The 18,766-nt window shown below is 42.7% G+C and overlaps 1 protein-coding gene across 10 annotated transcripts in view; it reads left to right on the top strand.

The window, feature by feature from the left end:
- Nucleotides 1-6,759: 6,759 nt before the first annotated feature.
- Nucleotides 6,760-18,766, top strand: part of RIMS1 (regulating synaptic membrane exocytosis 1) — a gene marked incomplete at its 5' end in the record, with an annotated part of 385,667 nt that continues 373,660 nt past the window's right edge. For all 10 annotated transcript variants that reach the window (XM_081140483.1, XM_081140457.1, XM_081140459.1 and 7 more), the window contains one exon: nucleotides 6,760-7,204. In XM_081140483.1, the coding sequence (XP_080996609.1) occupies nucleotides 7,041-7,204 (164 nt within the window). The remainder of the gene's footprint in view (nucleotides 7,205-18,766) is intronic.

Below are 18,766 nucleotides of genomic sequence, written 5' to 3' on the forward strand. Positions count from 1 at the left end.
TTTGAAGCCAGAAAGACTATATTTTTTGCAAATTACTCTATGTATCAATAGGGTGACCATATAGTTTATCGTCCAAACTAGGATATTTTTAAGTGGAAGGAGATGCTGTTGATAATAATGCCTATACAACAGATACAAACTCAGGTGATCCTGAACAAACCCGGATATATAATCACCTTATATATAAACCATTCTTGTGTGATAAATTATGGTGGTACTCATGAAAATGGTGGTGAAAAAGATATCAGTGGATGTGGTGATAACAAGCCAAGACTCTCATGTTATAGTTCAGTGGTTAGTAAAGATTGCATCTCAATAGGTGTTAGGTAAAGATATTCCTAATTTATTTCAAAATTTTCTAGAAATTAAGAACACTTAAATAACTATAACTTGAATATATAGAATCCTGAAATCAAAAATACCACTTGTTTCCTCCTTGGAGTAGAAATTAACTAACACTTTGTTCTTATTGCTTACCTGGATTTCCATGTGTATGTAAAGTTTTGTTGATTACGCGTTAGCGGCTTCTTCAACTTTCTCATTGTGAACAGAGCAACAAAGGCCCCTTCGGCCCTCAAGCAAATCTTCCATAGAAGCCATCTTCAAAAACATTATATTTAAAAAATAAAAACTTTAGTTTAAAAAAACACACATTTTGGTCAGAGGGATCAATTAGCAAATTAATTCAAATATATTTCTCTTTTTGAGAGTTTAGATGATGATGATGATGATGACAACGATGATGAAAGTTTCTTGCTCTTCCTCCCACACCACTTATCCCTCTCCCAGAAAACAACACACACACACGCACACACACAGACACACACACACGCACACACAGACACACACACGCACACACAGACACACACACAGACACACACACGCGCACACATGCATGCACACACACACACAGACACACACACACAGACACACACACAGACACACACACGCACACACACACGCACACACACACACAGACACACACACAGACACACACAGACACACACACACAGACACACACACGCACACATGCACACACACGCGCACACATGCACGCACACACACACACAGACACACACACGCACACACACACATGCACACACACGCGCACACACAGACACACACACAGACACACACACGCACACACACACGCACACACACACACAGACACACACACAGACACACACACGCACACACACACACGCACACACACACACAGACACACACACAGACACACACACGCACACACACACGCACACACACACACAGACACACACACAGACACACACAGACACACACACACAGACACACACACGCACACATGCACACACACGCGCACACATGCACGCACACACACACACAGACACACACACGCACACACACACATGCACACACACGCGCACACACAGACACACACACGCACACACAGTCCCTGTCTCGGCGTATGGAGCCACCACCCATGCACCCACTGTTCAGCCCCAAGCAGGAATCGTCCTCAGTGACCCTCCCCCCTCCGCCGGCGGGTCTCTGGGTCCCGCCTGAGAAGCGAGTCTGAGCGTGTCCACGTCTCTCCACGCCCACTGCACCACACCGGCCAAGCCACTCGAATCGCCCCTGAGCGGGCTTCCTGCTCCCACTCCTCGCTGCCACCCGTTCTCCTGCCGCCACCGGCAGAGTAATCTTTTAAAAAATAGAAATCCTATCATTTAACTCCCCGTTTAAGCTCTTCAGCGGCTTCCCATTGCCCAAGGATAAAACAGCACTTCTTGCTGTGGCGGCTAGGCCCGCTATCGGCTCATCTGTTGCCATTTTCTCTTCTTCCCGCAATGACCCTGTCTCACTGGCCTACTTTCTGTCCCTCCAGAGCGCTGCCCTTCCCTGACTCAGAGGCTTGTCTCTGGCACCTTCCTCAGCTTATAACACTCTGTGCCCAGTCTTCTTAGGCTAGTTCCTTCTTTCCTTCAAATCTCTGCTCAAGGGACCCCTTCTTAGGACTTCCATTACTACCTATTTTTCCCACAGTTTACTCCCTATGATATCTGGCAAGTTATTTTCTAGAGCAATTATCATGATCCAACTGTTCTTATGTGTTTATTTATTTATGTCTCTCTCTTCCAACTGCATTGTAACCATCTAAAGCAGAGGTCAGCAAACTCTTTTTTCTGTAAAAAGGCAGATAGTAAATATTTTAGACTTTGCAGGACACATGGTCTCTGCTGCATGCACTCTGTGATTGTAATATGAAAGTAGCTATAGATAATACATAAATCAGTGGGTGTGGCTGTGTTCCAATAAAACTTTATTCACAAATACAAGCTATTGGCTGCTTTGGGCTCATAGTCTGTAGATTGCCAATTCCCCCCAGGGCCATTACTCTATATGAATCATTCCCTCTCATATTCGTATTCGCAGTGCCCAGCACAAAGCAGGTGCAGCACATATTCACAGCTTTTAATCCTTGACAAAACCCTGGAAGGTGGATATTGTTATCTGCATTTTATAGAAGAGCAAATAAGGCTAAGTGAGGTTTACTAATCTACCCAAACTCACAGAACTATTGTATTTGTTTCTTAGGGCTGCCGTAACAAAGTACTACAAACTGCACAGACTACTCAAAACAACAGAAATTTATTCTCCCACAGACAGTGTGGAGGCTACAAATCCAAAATCAAGCCGTTCGCAGACCCATGCTTCCTCTGAAGCCTCTAGAGGAGGATCTTCCCTTCCCTCTTCCAGCTTCTGGTGCTCCTGGCATTCCTTGGTTTGGGGCAGCAGAGCTCCATTCTCTGCGCCTGTTTCACACGGCCTTCCTCTCTGTGGGTCTCTCTATTCTTCACACGCCCTTCTTCCCTGTATGTCTATCTGAGCATTCTCTCCTCTTATAGAGATGGTAGTCACTGGATTTAGCACTCATTCTAATACAATATAATCTCATTTTAATGAATTTCATCTGTAAAGGCCCTTTTCCAAATAAGGTCACATTCTGAAGTTCTGAGTGGACATGAATTTTGGGGGAAGACAGGATTAAGCCAACTACAACTTTCAAACAGTAGAGTAAGGATTTCAACTTGACTCCATTTTAATGATTTTCCACTCTGAAGTTATAATCTCAGCTATTAAGTTAACAGTTAACGGTGGTGTTCAATTTTAGAGTTATTTTGAGAAATGATGATTTGATAGTATCAGTGGAGAGTTAACAAACTTACTTTAAACGAGTCTGTCTAAGTCATCGTTTTTGACTAGTACCCTAAACATAATATTAGTTTTGACCTTAAGGGTACCACATACATATCTTATGAATAGAGATTTAAGACGTTTTTCTACAGATATTATTGGTTGGGCAAAGAGAATCATATTGAAAGTTTCATGATCTCTCGATAACATCTTTGATTACCAGCTTTGTAAGTCAGGATTCTTTCCAAAGCTTGTCTGAAGCATGTTTTCTCCTTTAGGGAAGAATGAAGTTCTATTGCAGCTCAAACACACTTGGGAAATGCCAGGCCAAACCAAGTAAAAGAGATTTCTTTACTGAAGTAAATAATTGCTTCTTAACACTTTTTATTTGTTAAGGTGACTTGTAAATTTCTAGGAGGGAGGTATTGTACATATTTTTCTAGGTTTATTGAACCTTTTCTGTAGAGTCTATTTAGGAAGTAATCATGTGTGGCACATACTTTGGTGCACTTACTCTGGGTGTTTGCTTGCTTATCTAAGTTCAGGTAAGTTCTGCTTTTCTGGAGTTCAATATGTATAAAGTTTATGTCTCTTGGATTTTAGAAATTTGTTTTGAATCCTTCCATAATGAATGACATTAGTTTCTGACCAAAGGGGAAACCCTGATGGTTTACACCATGGCAACTACTAACTTACTGGTCAGTTCATTCACTCATTTTTCCTTTATTCACATACTGATTTCATAAATGCTTATGGTGCCCAAGAAAGCAGCCATGGACATAAGATGATCGAGACCAGACTTCTTTTCATTAAGTCATCCAGATAATACACATCAATCACCATTTTCCAAAATAATTTTAATAAATGGAAACCACTTGCAATGGACTGAATTGTGCCCCCATAAAATTCAAGCATTGAAGCCCTAATCCCTAGTACCTTAAGATTTGACTATATTTGGAGATAAGACCTTTAAAGAGGTAAAGTTAAATGAAGTGATAAGGGTGGAGCCTTAATCCAGTAGGAATAATGCCCTTATAAGTAGAAGCAGAGATACCAGGGAGGGTGAGCACAGAGAAAAGGTCATGTGAGGACAAAGAAAAAAGGTGGCTGCCTACAACCCAAGGAGAGAGGCCTCAGAAGAAATCAATCCTGCCAACATCTTGATCTTGGATTTCTAGCCTCCATAACGGTGAGAGAATAAATTTCTGTTGTTTAAGTCACCCAGTCTGTAGAATTTTGTTATCGCAGCCCTAAAATAAAAAGACCACTGTTAAATGCTCATCAAGCCCCTGCCTTCAAAGGCTTTATTCAGCTCATTCTAATGTCTATTGAGGGTTTATTCCTTTATTTGTATCTTAGAGGAATTTCAGGAGGACCAACTTGATTGGAAACCTCTTGAGGACAAGGCCTTGGTCTGTTGCATCTCCACATTGACTAGCAGACACAGGCATCTGGTAGAATGACTGTATCACCTACATTTCTACTCCCCTTTGTACATTAATAATTGAGAGGTAACCTAATACATTGCCCAGAAAGAGCAAGAAATAAGAAAAAGTGTACTAATAAAATCACTGGTAGAGTCAGAATTCAAACTATTCCCCCCACCCCCCTGAATATATGCTGATCTGAGGGAAACAGGTTAAATTTTTTAAAAATGAAGGCAAGATGCCGATTAGAGTGATTTCATCCATTGCTTAATTAGAGGAAAGAAGAAATCTTTTCAGGCTGCAAAACTTATGAAAAATAACTGGACATTTTAGTGGCCTATGTGTTTATTTCAGTGATATCCTCATAACTGACATGACTACCAAAAAGTTAGTCCAAGGTTCAGTTGTACAATTTAAAATAATGATTATAAAGCAATAGTAAGTGCCAGACACTGATTTTGGATCTTTACATTTATTCTTGATACCACTGCTCAGGAAGGCTAGTGAAAAAACACAAGTAAGTCCAAAGGCTGGTGACTACAACGGCCAGCTTTAAAATTATGCTACACCATTACTGGTTGAATAAATTGGAAGGTTTGCTCTGGAGAAAATTGAAGATGACATAATAGACAACTCAAATAGCTGAAAGGTTTTGAGGTAGAAGAAGGGTTTAGACATAGGAATCAATTTAAGAGGTTGTAAGCCTCCCATTACTGAAAGTATTCAAACAGATGTGTCCATGTAGAAGCAACACCTGTATTCAAAGGGAGATCAAGTGGTTAAAACCTTAAATACCCTAAACTTGAAGATTTTAGGATCTTTAGGATCCATAAATACCATCATCATCTTCCTCTTTATTAACAAAATTAGGCTTGGAGGGGGAAAATATTAGCACTAGATTCTTCCTGGAACTCAGAAAGAATTCCCCAGGAGGGAAGCATACCAATTCTCTCCTTACTATTGATTTAAAAAAATTTTTTTTAAAAATTGTCATTCAGTTTGAACCCTTCTCTATATTGATTCTTTTATTATTAAGAAAATTCACTCTCCAGGTTTCAAAACTGATATCATTACCTGTGTTGGAAAGATTGTCTGTTTATGTTTGCCTTTATCAACCAGAGAAGCTCATCCTTAATGCCTACCGCTGGGCCAGGTGTTGAGCAGAAGCTTCTCACATTATGATACGCTGAGTGTTTTTCTTATCTGGGATCAGTGTGTCTTGAGAAGCACCCACAGAGGCTAAGAAGTGAGTCCGTGATGATAGCGAGCATCGTTAGAAAAATTAGAGTAGATCATTCATTTGCAAGCACCGGAGGAGTGTGGTTAATACGATGTGATAGGGCTACCCACAGCCCCAAAATGACAAATTGAAGAGTTGCAGTGTTGCGGGGAATCTTGAGGATACATTAGGATAAATTGCGGAACAGTCCTACTGAGGATGGGTCAAGAAAGACACTGCATGCAATGCACCCGGAAAACCCAGGCTGCTGGAGGTGTGTGTATATCAAAATTATTTTTAAAAATTACATTGTTGTGGCTATACACACTTGACTAGTCATGAGAAAGATATGGTCGGGGGGGGGGCGGGGGACACACAGCCAGAGGTGTTCCATCCTGCTGTTCGGAACACTGTGGGTGCTCAGATAATACGGATGCTCCACGATGAAGATGGTAACGAGGGTGAAGATGAACGCAACCCAGGAAAATACAGGGCTGGCGAGGATGACATAGACCAGGGACCAGGAAAGGAGGGTGACTCACGGCGAGGGGTGCCTGGGGATAGAGCGATGTGGGGTGCACGCCGGCGAGCGCAGGGGGAGCGGCCGGGGCACGCGCGGCTCGGACCCGGGGAGTGGGCGGGTGGGCGCCCGGGGGCGGAGCGGCTCCGGGACTGAGCGGCGGGCAGCTGCGTCTGCGAGAGCAGCAGCCTCACCCGGGAGCGGAGCCGCCGAGACTCCGCCTAACTGACACCCAAACTCTCCCTCTCCCTCCCGCAGCCCCGCGCGGGAGGCAGCGGCGCCCGGGAGCAGCCTCGGCGGCCGCCCGGCCCCGGCCCCGCCCCCGCCCCGCGCGCCCAGCCCGCGGCGCCCGGATCCGCGGAGCCCGGCGCGCGCCCTCGCCCCCTCGCCGCGCCCGCCGCGCCCCTGTCCGCCCGCCCCCGCCGGCCGAGGCTGGGCTGCGGGAGGCGGCCGGGCAGCCCCGAGCCTCGCTAGGGCGACCAAAACAAAGGCAGCATCCGGGGCTGGGTGGAGGCGAACAACCATGAAAGACGGGGCTCGCCGCCTCCCCGGCTCCGCCGCCGCCGCTCCCGCAGCCGCCGCCGCCGCCGCCGCCGGGAGGGCTCCGCGGTGAGGGGAGGCAGGGGCGCCGCTGCCGCTGGGCGTGAAGCCGACAGCTGAGAGCCCGGGAGCCCGAGGAGGGGGCGGGCAGGCCACGAAAATGTCCTCGGCCGTGGGGCCCCGCGGTGCTCGCCCACCCACGGTGCCTCCCCCGATGCAAGAGCTGCCCGACCTGAGCCACCTGACCGAGGAGGAGAGGAACATCATCATGGCAGTGATGGACCGGCAGAAGGAGGAGGAGGAGAAGGAAGAAGCCATGCTCAAGTAAGCCCCCCGCCCCGCGCCGCCCCGCGCCACCCCGCGCCGCGCCTCCGCCGGCCCCTTCGCCGCGCTCCCCGCGGCTCCGCCGGGTGTGGGGGAGGGGCGCGGCGGAGGCGCCCGCCCGGGCCGGGGGCGCTGGTCTCGGGCAGGGAGGAGGCTGGGGCACCGGAGGAAGGAGGCATGCCGCCCAGCCCCGCAGCCAGGAGAGCGTGGCTGGCGCCTGGGGTGCAGAGGAGGGTCGGGTGCGCGGACACCCCCGGGGCTGGGAAACGCGGAAGCTGGGAAGAGCCGGTCCCACCCGAGGGGAAGGGCCCTGGGCTGGGAGCAGGGCAGGGGGCAGGGAGGAGCGGGAGGAAGGGCAGGTGGGAAGAGAGGTGCTGAGCATAGCTCCTCTTCTCTTCTTGGAGTTGTTTAGCAGGTTGGGGTTACCCCAGCGAAGGGTGCCAGCATTTGCCGAAGAAAAATGCTTATTTTTAGTGTTCCTTTTGGTACTCGTTCACCTCACAGATCAAGGTTGGGTCTTTTTTTTTGGGGGGGGGCAGTTGCCATCTTTGGTAACCTGCCTCCCTAGTCTCTCTTTAACCTTTTATTCAGTCTTTTACACAGAATACCTGTGTGCAGACACATTTTCTTACCTATACATGATGCCGTTGGCAATGCAAAGTTCTTAATAATGGGAGAAGCTGATGGGGAGTCTGGTGTGAATACAACAGAGGTTCCTCTTTGCTGGTTTCCAAGAGACCTCCAGGGCCTGCTGAGTTCCTGGTGCAAGCAGAGTACAATAGGGGATTGGATATTTGCACGCATCTCCCCTTCTTTAAAGCCCATCAACCTTTCAAGGGACCGCTGTCCAGTGCCCCGTTGTCCTGTGTCTGGGGAGGGAATGGGGCCCGTTGCTGGTGGTGCAGGAGTGTGTGACACTGTGCTGCTTACAAGGTCCTGCCATCCAGAGTTGGTTTTCCTTGCTCCTTAGCATCACAGCTAGAGTGGAGCTGAAGGGGACTTCAACCCTCCCTTCTCCCGGGAGCTCTTCATGTATTCAGGAAAGTTTTCAACTCAGGGGTGAGGGAATTTGGAGACCCTGCCTGGGACTAATTGCTTGGTGTCCCCTGGTTAGGCCAGAAGTGTATCTGGGGGCACAGGATTGGCATGAGGAGCCAAAGGGAACCTGTTGCATCTTACATTAGCTGATAGCAAAGAAGGGGCAGGGAGGAAACAGGGGTGACAGCCAGGCACGGGGCACACCCAGCATGACTCTCCCCCAGCCCCCAGAATTGCCTCCTGAAGTGAAGATGCTGCCACCAAAGGTTTTTTTCCGCTTCCTTTCAGTGCAGCAATGCCTCACCGGACAGGAATCCAGGAGGCTGTCTTCACAGGCTGATGGGTCCCCACTGGTGGAACTGCTACCCAGATGGGAGAGGGGAATATTGAGGCAGAGCTGTGGGTGTCTGGTCACAGCAAAAGAGTAGAAATCCAGTCATTCCTGCCCTTTCATTATCGACTCAGAAAAGGGCCATTAACTTGGAAGGCCAGAGCTGGCCTGGTTCTTTAAAGAGCAGCAGGTTTCTGAATTCCCTGCTCCTTCGCATCCCAAAAATAAAAACAAACAAAAAAAATACTTTAAGCCTGCTGGCTTGAGGGAGGCAGAACCCTCGTCAATCGGCTGCCTGTCTCTAGTGGAACAATGATGTCCCTGGTGCTGCAGGCTTCCCCTCTTCTGAGATTGGAAGTAGTGGATGGTGTCTGATGGTGCTGCTGTTTGTCTGTCTGGTTGTCAGTCTGTCTGTCCTCACTGGTTGCAGCCCCTGCCACTTGTCCTGGGCACCTTTTCTGCTGGTCAGGATTTACAGGTTTGCTACTGTTCCTCTTGGTGTTTGCTGCAGACAGCAGGTGGATGGAGGCCTCCAGCAGCCAGTGAAAACCATGGACTGCTGCTGCTTGACAGGGTCCGGATAGGAAGGGGAAGGCACAGTGCAAGTAGTGGCCATCACGCTCAGTCATTGGCTGTTTCAGGGATGGCAGAGAGTGTGGGATTTTAAGCGGGAGACAGTGAGTTTTAGGACAGAATCTCAAACTGGCTAACTGCCTAAGGACAGCAATGATAAGACTGTATGGGCTTATATAGACAGGACAAGAGTATGGATCACTGTCTAGCTGCTCATGTCGAAAACATCTTTCCCGCTGCTGTGCCTATGGGTGCTGCCCACTGGCTTGCAAATATTGTTCCTTTATAGCAGGGATTCACAAAATATTGCAGTATGTGATGCTGTTACACAACAGCTCTCTACAATCCCGGACCTCTGCATTAACTTTATCAATCAGCCTCCACTGCTAGCGTCTTCGCCTTTTGTGCAGTGGCAGATCGGTGAGCGTTTGGAATACCAGTTTGCTGCCACATAAGTGTGTCAAATGGACTGCAATTAGTGGAACAGTGTACATTTTTCTAGAGCACACTTTATGTCTTAAAAACTGGGGACCATAGGGGCTATTCAGAGGACACATAGTCAAAGGTATTGACCTTTTCCAAACTTTGCATAACAATGGATTAGAAAACAGGATGCTTTCCACCGGGCCTTAAAATATTTGTTAAATCAGAGATAAGTTTCTGTGGTAATGCTTGGTCCCTCATATCACATATCTGAGAAATTTACAACCAGATCAGACAAAGCTAAAGTTCTGGTAACAGAGCAATTAGACTTAAAATTCACTTTTGTTACCACTGCCGGACCATCACCTTGAGCTACCTACTGTGCATGCTCTGCCTCTTCACGATGTATAAAAATAGGCATTAATACAGAGAAGACAGAAGAGGGGTGGGTAAATATGCCAAAGAAACATTACAAAATATCAATTAAAATATAGTTATATAGTTTCATCAGCCTTGAGTAAATTACTACTTGAATTTGGTCTTGATAATGTCTTTAAATATGTATAAATAGAATAATCAAGCTACTTTCACCTCAAGATTTCAGAAAAATTTTATTTGAAATTGTAAGTATTTTATCATAAAAATAATTCATTTTGTTGGCAAAGTGAACTAATTTTAAATACCATTGGTATATTACTAGAAATAGTTGACTCCTGCAAGTAATTTTTAATGATTGATTTAATTATCTGAAAATAAAGGTCTTTTGTCAATCTTAATAGAGTTTTTTGGGGGGGGGGTGCGTGTGTGTGTGTGTGTGTGTGTGTGTGTGTGTTCTGGAGACTTTTTGAAACCTAACTTCCTCAATGAATACTCCTTTAAGTAACTGTCATCAGACACCATGAGCCAATCTAGTACATGGGTTGAAAACTGCAGTATCTGGGACCTAAATCAGAGAAGACCTCATTAAGATCTAAAGTCTTATTCCTTTTTTATAAAGGCTTCATAGAGAAAGGAGCTACAGAATAGTAGAGAAGAGAAAAAGTAGAAATAAAGGGATGGTTTGAGAAGAGAGTGAGAACCATACTGGAATATTTAATAAAACTACTAACATTTATTGAGCATTTACCTCACACTGGCCATTATTCTAAGTGGTTATTGACTCACATGCAGATAGTTGAACTATGTTCAAGCTTAATATTTGTATATTTGAATTTTCACAACAGCCTGTGCCGAAGCTAAGTTAGGTCATATGATCCTCATATCCTCCTCTTACACTCAGAGAGTTCCAGTAATAACCTCAGTTGACTCATATAACATGGCCCAATCAGGATCCAAACCCAGGTCTTTTTAAAAAAAATGTGTGCTTTTTTAAATTACAGTTGATGTACAGTGCAGACCTTTTATTCTAAATCCCAAGTATTTTCCCCCACACTACACCATCTTACCAGGAAGAAGCTTGTATTTTGCCTACCTTTTCCTTAAATTAATTTCCTCTCTTTCCTTAGTTTCAGAGATGTGGTTTGGCAAAAGGTTAGGTTGATTCAGAAGTTCAGCTGCTGATTCTAAGAGGGTCTGCAACTTTACCCACACTCTATTTCATGTGGATAGAGGGCAGGGGAATAGTCTCCAGTTCAAAATTAACAAAAAGCACCATAGTGCTATCGTGGAAAGACCATTAATCTTGGACCCAAGCATTTTTGGGTTCTAAATCTAGTTATGCCACTTGCTGTGTAAATGTGGGCAAGAAAATTAAACGGATTCCACGAAGTTCTGTTTTTCTTACGAATCCTGCAATTCATGGTGTGAATTGATTTATATAAAGAGTATTGACTTTGGACTTCTCCCTCTCTTCTTAGCAGGGAACCAAACACTAACTTTTCAAACATCCCTACTATCTATCCACTTCCCTCATGAGAGGAGAAAGAAAGTAGAAAGAGCAGAACTCGGATAATTTCAGCTTTTCTTTGCTCCATTTCTCCCTCCCAGAAATGATATTACTGGGGCCTGAAATGTATCCATAAGGCTCAATATGAGAGGCCCCAGTCAACAACTGGGCAGGGAAGGAAAAGGAGACTGAGCAGCTGGGGAGGGTAAGGCTACAGTACGTACCCAAGGATGCAGGCATCATGTTTTCCTGGAGGTTTGCAAAGATTTTCATGTTGTATGCCCAAAAATATTCTAGCATATTGCCGAGGCAGGGTGGGTAAGAACGAAAAGGGAAAAGGCGACAGTAAGGAGGGAAAGATGACTCAACCATGGGCAGGGGTCTAACTCTGCTGAGGAGATGCTGTGTTAAGTAGAAGACCACTGTGGGAGAAAACTTAGAACCTTGCACTCAGGCCCGCCGGGCGTGGCTCAGCTGTTGAGCGTTGACCTAGGATCCCGGCGATTGGGGTTCGATTCCCAGTCAGGGCATATGCCCGGGTTGTGGGCTCGATCCCCAGTCAGGGGTGTGCAGGAGGCGGCCGATCAATGACTCTCTCATCATTGATGTTTCAGCTCTCTCTCCCTCTCCTTTCCTCTCTCTGAAATCAATAAAGATATATTAAAAAAAACAAAAAACAAACAACCTTTCACTCAGTCTAGTCTCCTTCACACCATGAATGGATATGGTTACACTGAGGGAAGGTTAATCCTGAAATCTTCTGGAGTTTTCCACTTTCAACAAAAACCTATCTTAGCAAATGTGCATGCTCAGTACTGAGCTCTCCAATACTCACAGAGGAAATATAGAAAAGGGAAGCCTAAAAAAATGAAAGAAATGAGGTGTTAAAGGGAATGGAGGACAAGAGAAATAACCATTAGTTCACAGTTTTGCCAACCTGTCTTGACTTTCTTTCAAGTTGTATGTGTTCCTTCTCAACCAGAACTGAGGGGGACCGTTGTTTAAGCAAATAGGTTGCTAAATTGGAAGTAGGATATGGAAACCTGTGTGGGCTATATGTGCTGCTGCTGACTTGAATAGAAATACTGCATCTTGGGAGTGTTATTTGCTCAACTTGTTCAATGGGGAGAGCAGTTTGCGTTCAGCGTGTATAGTAAGCTTCCTGGAAAGATAGCAAATATGGGAATTCCTGAAATAATATTGTTTTTCTCCCATATCTGTAAAATGCAGATGGATAAGTTTTTGTACCATGGATTATGAAGTCCATTGTGTTGCATTTCATTTTATCTTTATGGGCTGTTTTATATTTTTAAGCAACTTTTTACATTTTGCCTTTGATATGAGTTAGCTAATGTAGAGCTGGTCCTGGGAGTTGAAGTAAATTTGTCCAAGACACATGGCAACTAGAGTAATAGAACCTACAACCATGTACATGGACTCTAAGTCTTTAGTGTTCTTTTAAGTCTTTTTATAAGTGCAACAAGCTGTGGGCATTATGGTTGGTTTCCCTCTTCTGATGGGGGAGGAGACCACCACATCTTAGTGCCTTCTGTGTGTCAGGCATTTGGCTGGATACTTTACTTATTTCACTCTGCCTTGTGCTCATCTCCTGATGAGAAGCTCATCCTGCCAATACTCTGTGCAGTTTTCTACTATTATTGAAATTCCCAGAACTACCTAGGTACCTTCCTGAACTTTTGCTCATGACATTTGAACTAGAGTCTAGAGAATAAAATTAAAAGGAGCAAGAGAAGAATTTAATGTGGCTAAATGCCATTTTCTACCCTTTTTCCAAGTCCCCCTGCCTTCACCCTCTAGATCCGGCCGCAGGTGACTCACTAACCGCATATGCACCTGGGGCTTTTCTGATCTCCTTGCTTATATTCTCTAACACCTTAGCAATTTTCCACCATACTTCTCCACCAGGAGGTTATCTCTTCTCCCTACTGTTGTTCTGAATTGTATTATTAGGTAGGCTATTTCTAACAAAGTATAGTATCATATTCAATTTAACATTAAGACCTTCATTTCAGGTATTAGAATTGGGTCAGACGTTGGGGCTGTTTGGGTAGAATAGTAATCTGCTGATAGCCTGATGTTGGTGTAGTTCCTACTATATTTTAATTGGTAGGTTTTAAAACTGTCACAGCCCAGAAAGGGAGGTGAGCATCAGATAGTTGGATAGAGCAACGACTAGATATTGGCCTCCGTTTCTTTATGTGCGAAGTGGAATTGTTAATGCCTGCCCTTCTAACTTTATGAGGCTTTGTAGAAGAATCCTAAGATCATCCTTTCCTGTGATTATTGCGGCTACTAAGGGTCCTGTGGAGATGGGTTCTTGTAGAATAATCCACCCTCTGTGTCATGCTAGCAGTGCAGTTTGGCCAGGGCTGCAGCTACCGGTGTGAGGACTTGGCAAGGAGACAAAAGGTAAAATGAGTCCAGGATGTGATCTGGACCATTTACCTTCTTTACATTCTTCTTCCCTTCTCATTAAATAGCTCATAAATGTCTTTAGCACAAAAAGCAATGTGGGCAAAATGATAAATTTTGAAATACCTAAAAGGCAACAATCCTAATTCAAACACGGGAAGAGAAATTAGCTGTAGGTAATTTCCTCATCTTTTACTAGAAAAAAAATTAGAGAAAAAGACTGATGATTTTAGTGTCACTGAATTTAATAAATTATTCATTTTCTGAATTAGCTGAATGAAGGGCCATATACTTTAGTAGTTTCTCTTTCATGTCAGTTTACTGTTGGGTGATGCATATAATGGATTGTATGTTTTAAGAATTTTTGAAGATTTTGTTCTGGATGTTTTAGGTTTTCTGTACGTATATGTTCACACTCTTATATCAAGCTTATTTATACTTATTTTGATTTAGGTCAGTTTCCTTTGGATGGCAAGAGGGGAATATACTGCAGAGCTGATGTTAGATATTCCTACCTCTATTGCAATCTTGTAAAAATTTCCTGTACACACAAACCTTTATTTAAAGACAAAGTAGAATTGTTTAAAAGGAAATTGACTGTACAAGTTGGTTTGGCCAGGACGGTATCTGTTTATGCCTATTTCATGCTATAATTATGGATAGTACCTCTTTCTCTCGGTTTCAATGTAGATGATAAATTATATGGTTTTCCTCCTTATAAATTTTGCCTTCCCTGGCCCAAATTATTCGTTTACAATTTCAGAAAAGCAATTAACAGTGATAAAATATATCTTATCAATAAGTAATGCAAACAAGTTGTACACATAGAGCCTTGACACTCATTGTTTGGTAAATGGAAAGGCTTTTGCTGAGAAGGAGGTGTTATCTTTGATGGAGCCTCAGTGGAATGCTACCTTTTATGGCAAAGTAAAATTTCAAAACATTTTCAAGTAACAGTAGCACTGAATTGCAACTGCATACAGGACTCTCTGTGAAAATTCCCCTTTGGGCCTTGCAAAAAAGCAACCTGCGGTTTGGAAAAGACTTTTAGATTTTTAGACAAATAGATTTTTAGAATGCAGTATTTTGATAACTCTTTTGAAGTTTAGATAGTAAAATAAGGTAATGTTATAGGAAGTAATTTTGTGTAATTTGAAAGTAATTAATGTGCTTAATTAGATAGTAGCTCCTTTAAAGAACCATAATGAACCAAACAGATATCTTTATATGATATAAAGGATAATATCTTACTAGTGATTTATATATTATTTAGTATATACATTTTTTTTATTCCCCACTATTATACTAGGTAATTATTGCCTGGAAGATGCCATTATATTTACATAGAGAAAGTATGTGAATTGAAAACCAATTAAGGGATCTGTACTGTGATATAAATGTCTCACACAGCTTAGCTTTTTTAAATGGGCTCTCATGCATGATATGTGTATTTATAAAAGGGAAGCATTACAGTAGTAGTTATTGATGAAGTTTTATGGCTATATTTGTTAGACTTTACATCTATTTAATTAGCTCCCAACTTTCTGTGCTTGAAGCATTTTGATTGATATTTGAGAAGTGTTCTCTCAAAAATACCAAGTTATTTTGAAGTTATAAGTGATAAGTACACAAGCATCATGTGCCCCGTTATTGTTTTGGCCATTTAAACATAGCTCTTAACAAATGCAACAGAGAGGTCTTTATTCAGGTCACTAGTTATTTTGTTTTCAATCTATGGGGTTTGCATTTTAGAAAACTAGGTAGATGGTATCTGAAATATCTCAGGAATATATAAATCAAAGTATCAGGTTTCTTCAAATATAAGGTAGTGTACATATCCACACACAGGCATTCTATCCAGGTCAGAAAGATTACTTAGTGTATTAGTAGAAAGAGATGAAAACAATAGTAAAGTTAATCGAATGGCTTTTCCTTTTATATTTCACACAGCTTAGCAGCTTTATCTTCCTTAGCTATCTCTGTCTTGTAATATATTGGGGCTTAAGTCTCCTTAACCTTTCTTTTCTGGGAAAAAATGGATATATTTTTACATCCTGGTATCTGAAATAAAGGGATATTGAAATGAGCTGGCTCATTTATTTTGGATATTAAAATTTTGGTAAGAGTAAAAATTGTACAGAGATTCTACTTTGACATTCGCCGTGATCATCATGAAAATTGTCATAAAAACATAATTTGAGAAAATATAGTAAAGTATTCTTGTAATTAAGCTAGATATTTCAGTTTACAGAAGTGTATGTACCCTAAGGCAAATCTAGCTACTTAATATGTACCAATCTGGAGTAAAAGCTTGATACTGGTCTGAAAAAGGTACTATCACCTGTACTGTCATCTGAGTATTGTTCTAGACACATTCATTAGAAAAGGATGGCGTGATATTTGGAGCTCCAAAGGTCTAAGCTATAATAGTCATTACTGAGTAGAACTATGATTGCTAGTTAGTCAGGTGGCTATTTAGTCCCTGCCTTCTCAAAGGCAGCATAGTTTAAGATACTTGGAGGCCCACGTGCAATTATTAAACAAAACAAAATAAAGCAAAGCAAAAACATAGTCTCAGGTTACAAGGAGCAGGTACTTTATCTGTTAAGGTAGTGTAAATTAAAAAAAAATTACGTTACATATACTTTGGGAAAATTCTACATATTTTGTAATACAAAATAGTGCAAAATGAAAAAGTGGTAGTTATAATAAGAGCCAAAGGACTTCATGGAGCTCTCTTTGCCCTTCCTTCTATAATTCCATTTCCTTCTGATTTGCCTTCTAATTTCCTATATGTTCCTACTCAGTCTTCTCTTGACTCTTAAATGTTGGCTTTCCCTTTGGTCCCTCTCGACCTTCTAGTCCTCCCATTTTGTGTGCAATGTCTGGTCAATCTTAAGCACACCCCTGGCTTTAGTCATACTTCTATGTTAATGATTCCCAAATCTATATTATTACATTAGAATTGTCTTCCAAATTCTGGATTGGTGCACCTAACCACCTCCTAAATATCTCTACCCGGATGTCTCATAGGCACTTCAAAGTTATTGTAATCAAATTTCTTGATTTTCTGCCTAAACTTGATGCTTTTCTGTAATTCCTGTCATTATGGTAGCAGCACCATTACAACTCCTTGTTCAGCCACTGACAGATCCTACAGATTTCATCTTCTTAGAATACTTTGAATTTCTCATTTATTTTCGAATCCCATTGCCTTTACCTTAATGTCAGTGCTCATCACGACTCACCTGGATGCCTGCAGGAACCACTTTATTCATTTCCCTGCCCCCGGTCAGACCTTCTCCCATCTGGTGTTCAAACTGAAGTCAGAGGAATCTTTCTAAAATTCGTCTGATCACGTCCCTCCAGCAAGACCCCTTCACTTTGAGAGTAAGTTTAAACTCCCTAACCTGTAGCCTGCTTGCTTTCTCCCTTCACTGGTTTGTGCACACCTCCCTGCTGCAGCCTTCCTGCCCTGGTTCTGAAAGTGTCATTGCTGTTCACAGCATGGCGACTTCACTTGTGTTTCCTCTCTGCCAGGAATTTCCTTCTTCATCTACATAATTTTTATGTAACATTTCAGATTAGCTCAGGATACCTCATCTCAGACTTTCCCAGTTAATTTTAATATTTGTCCTCTGTGCACATCTCTGTCATAACCTCTTTCATGTGACAGTCTCACCTCAGTACAGCATAAGCAGGTTCATTCTTACATGTATCCCTCATACAAGCAGGAGCCTGGCATGTAATAGGTGCCTGAAGTTTTAAAACTGTGTGTGTGAATGAATGAGTGGATGTAGAGGATGTGGAATGGAGGAGTCACCTAAGGCTGCTGGATGGATTAGTTAAGTGTGAGTAGGTGGACAGAGTGGGAAGGTTATTTTAACCCTGGGAATTCTAATAGCAAATTCTGAAAGCGGAGAATGAGCTGAGTGGTTTTGGCTATTGAGAGAACCAGGTTGGCCAGAATTTACGAGGAGAATCTACTAGGTACTGGATATTACAAGGTTAAAGTGAAATATAATTTTCAGATTTTCTGCTTTACTCTTAATTTATCATTCATGTGTTTTTGAAGGGCAGCGTTCTTGTGGTGTTTGAATGTCATCATGGGAAAATGTAAATAATACATTAAAAAAATCTTCTAGACAGACATGCTTAATGGAAACATTTCCTTTGAATTAAAACATCACTAACTTCAGTAACAGTTTATACTATATGTTCTCTAATTTAATATTTAGAATTAGATTAGATGCCCATGACCATAAAGTGTTATCCTGATTATATTTTTAATTACAAAAATGCCCCTTAGTTAAGTCATCTCCTAGACTTAAACTCTTTGGAAGCAGGCATCTTCTCTTAATCATCTTTGTATTTTTGTTGCATCCTCCTGTGGCTGATGCATCGTAGGCCCTCAATAAGTGCTTGTTGAACTGAAATCATACAGTCTGTGTGTTAGGACACAAAAGCACTGGCCTTTGACATAACACAGCCTGACAGTTGAAGTATAGATGGGAGCTGAGAGATTGCCTAGTCCTGTGCTGGCACGTCGCATACAGGCAGCTTCTTATCCTACAGCAGCATCCCTGATAAATGTTGGAGACCTCAGATCATTTCTGAATGTCCAGGCTATCAACTGATGAGAACTGGCAATCAAACAGAAATATTTTAACCACTGAACGTTTATTCCAACTTCACTTTTAAGACAATAAAACTGAGGCCCAGAGACGCTTTTAGGATTTCATTATTAAGTAGTGAGTCAACTAGGTATACGACTTTTTCTCCTGGTCCAGGGTTTTTTCCACTATCACACTCTCTCCACATGGTTTCTATTGACCATCAAATCCAAACAGTTAGTTTATTTTTCAAATTTGGTTTGATT

The sequence above is a fragment of the Miniopterus schreibersii genome, assembly GCF_964146895.1.
Source record: "Miniopterus schreibersii genome assembly, chromosome: 6".
Taxonomy (NCBI): domain Eukaryota; kingdom Metazoa; phylum Chordata; class Mammalia; order Chiroptera; family Miniopteridae; genus Miniopterus; species Miniopterus schreibersii.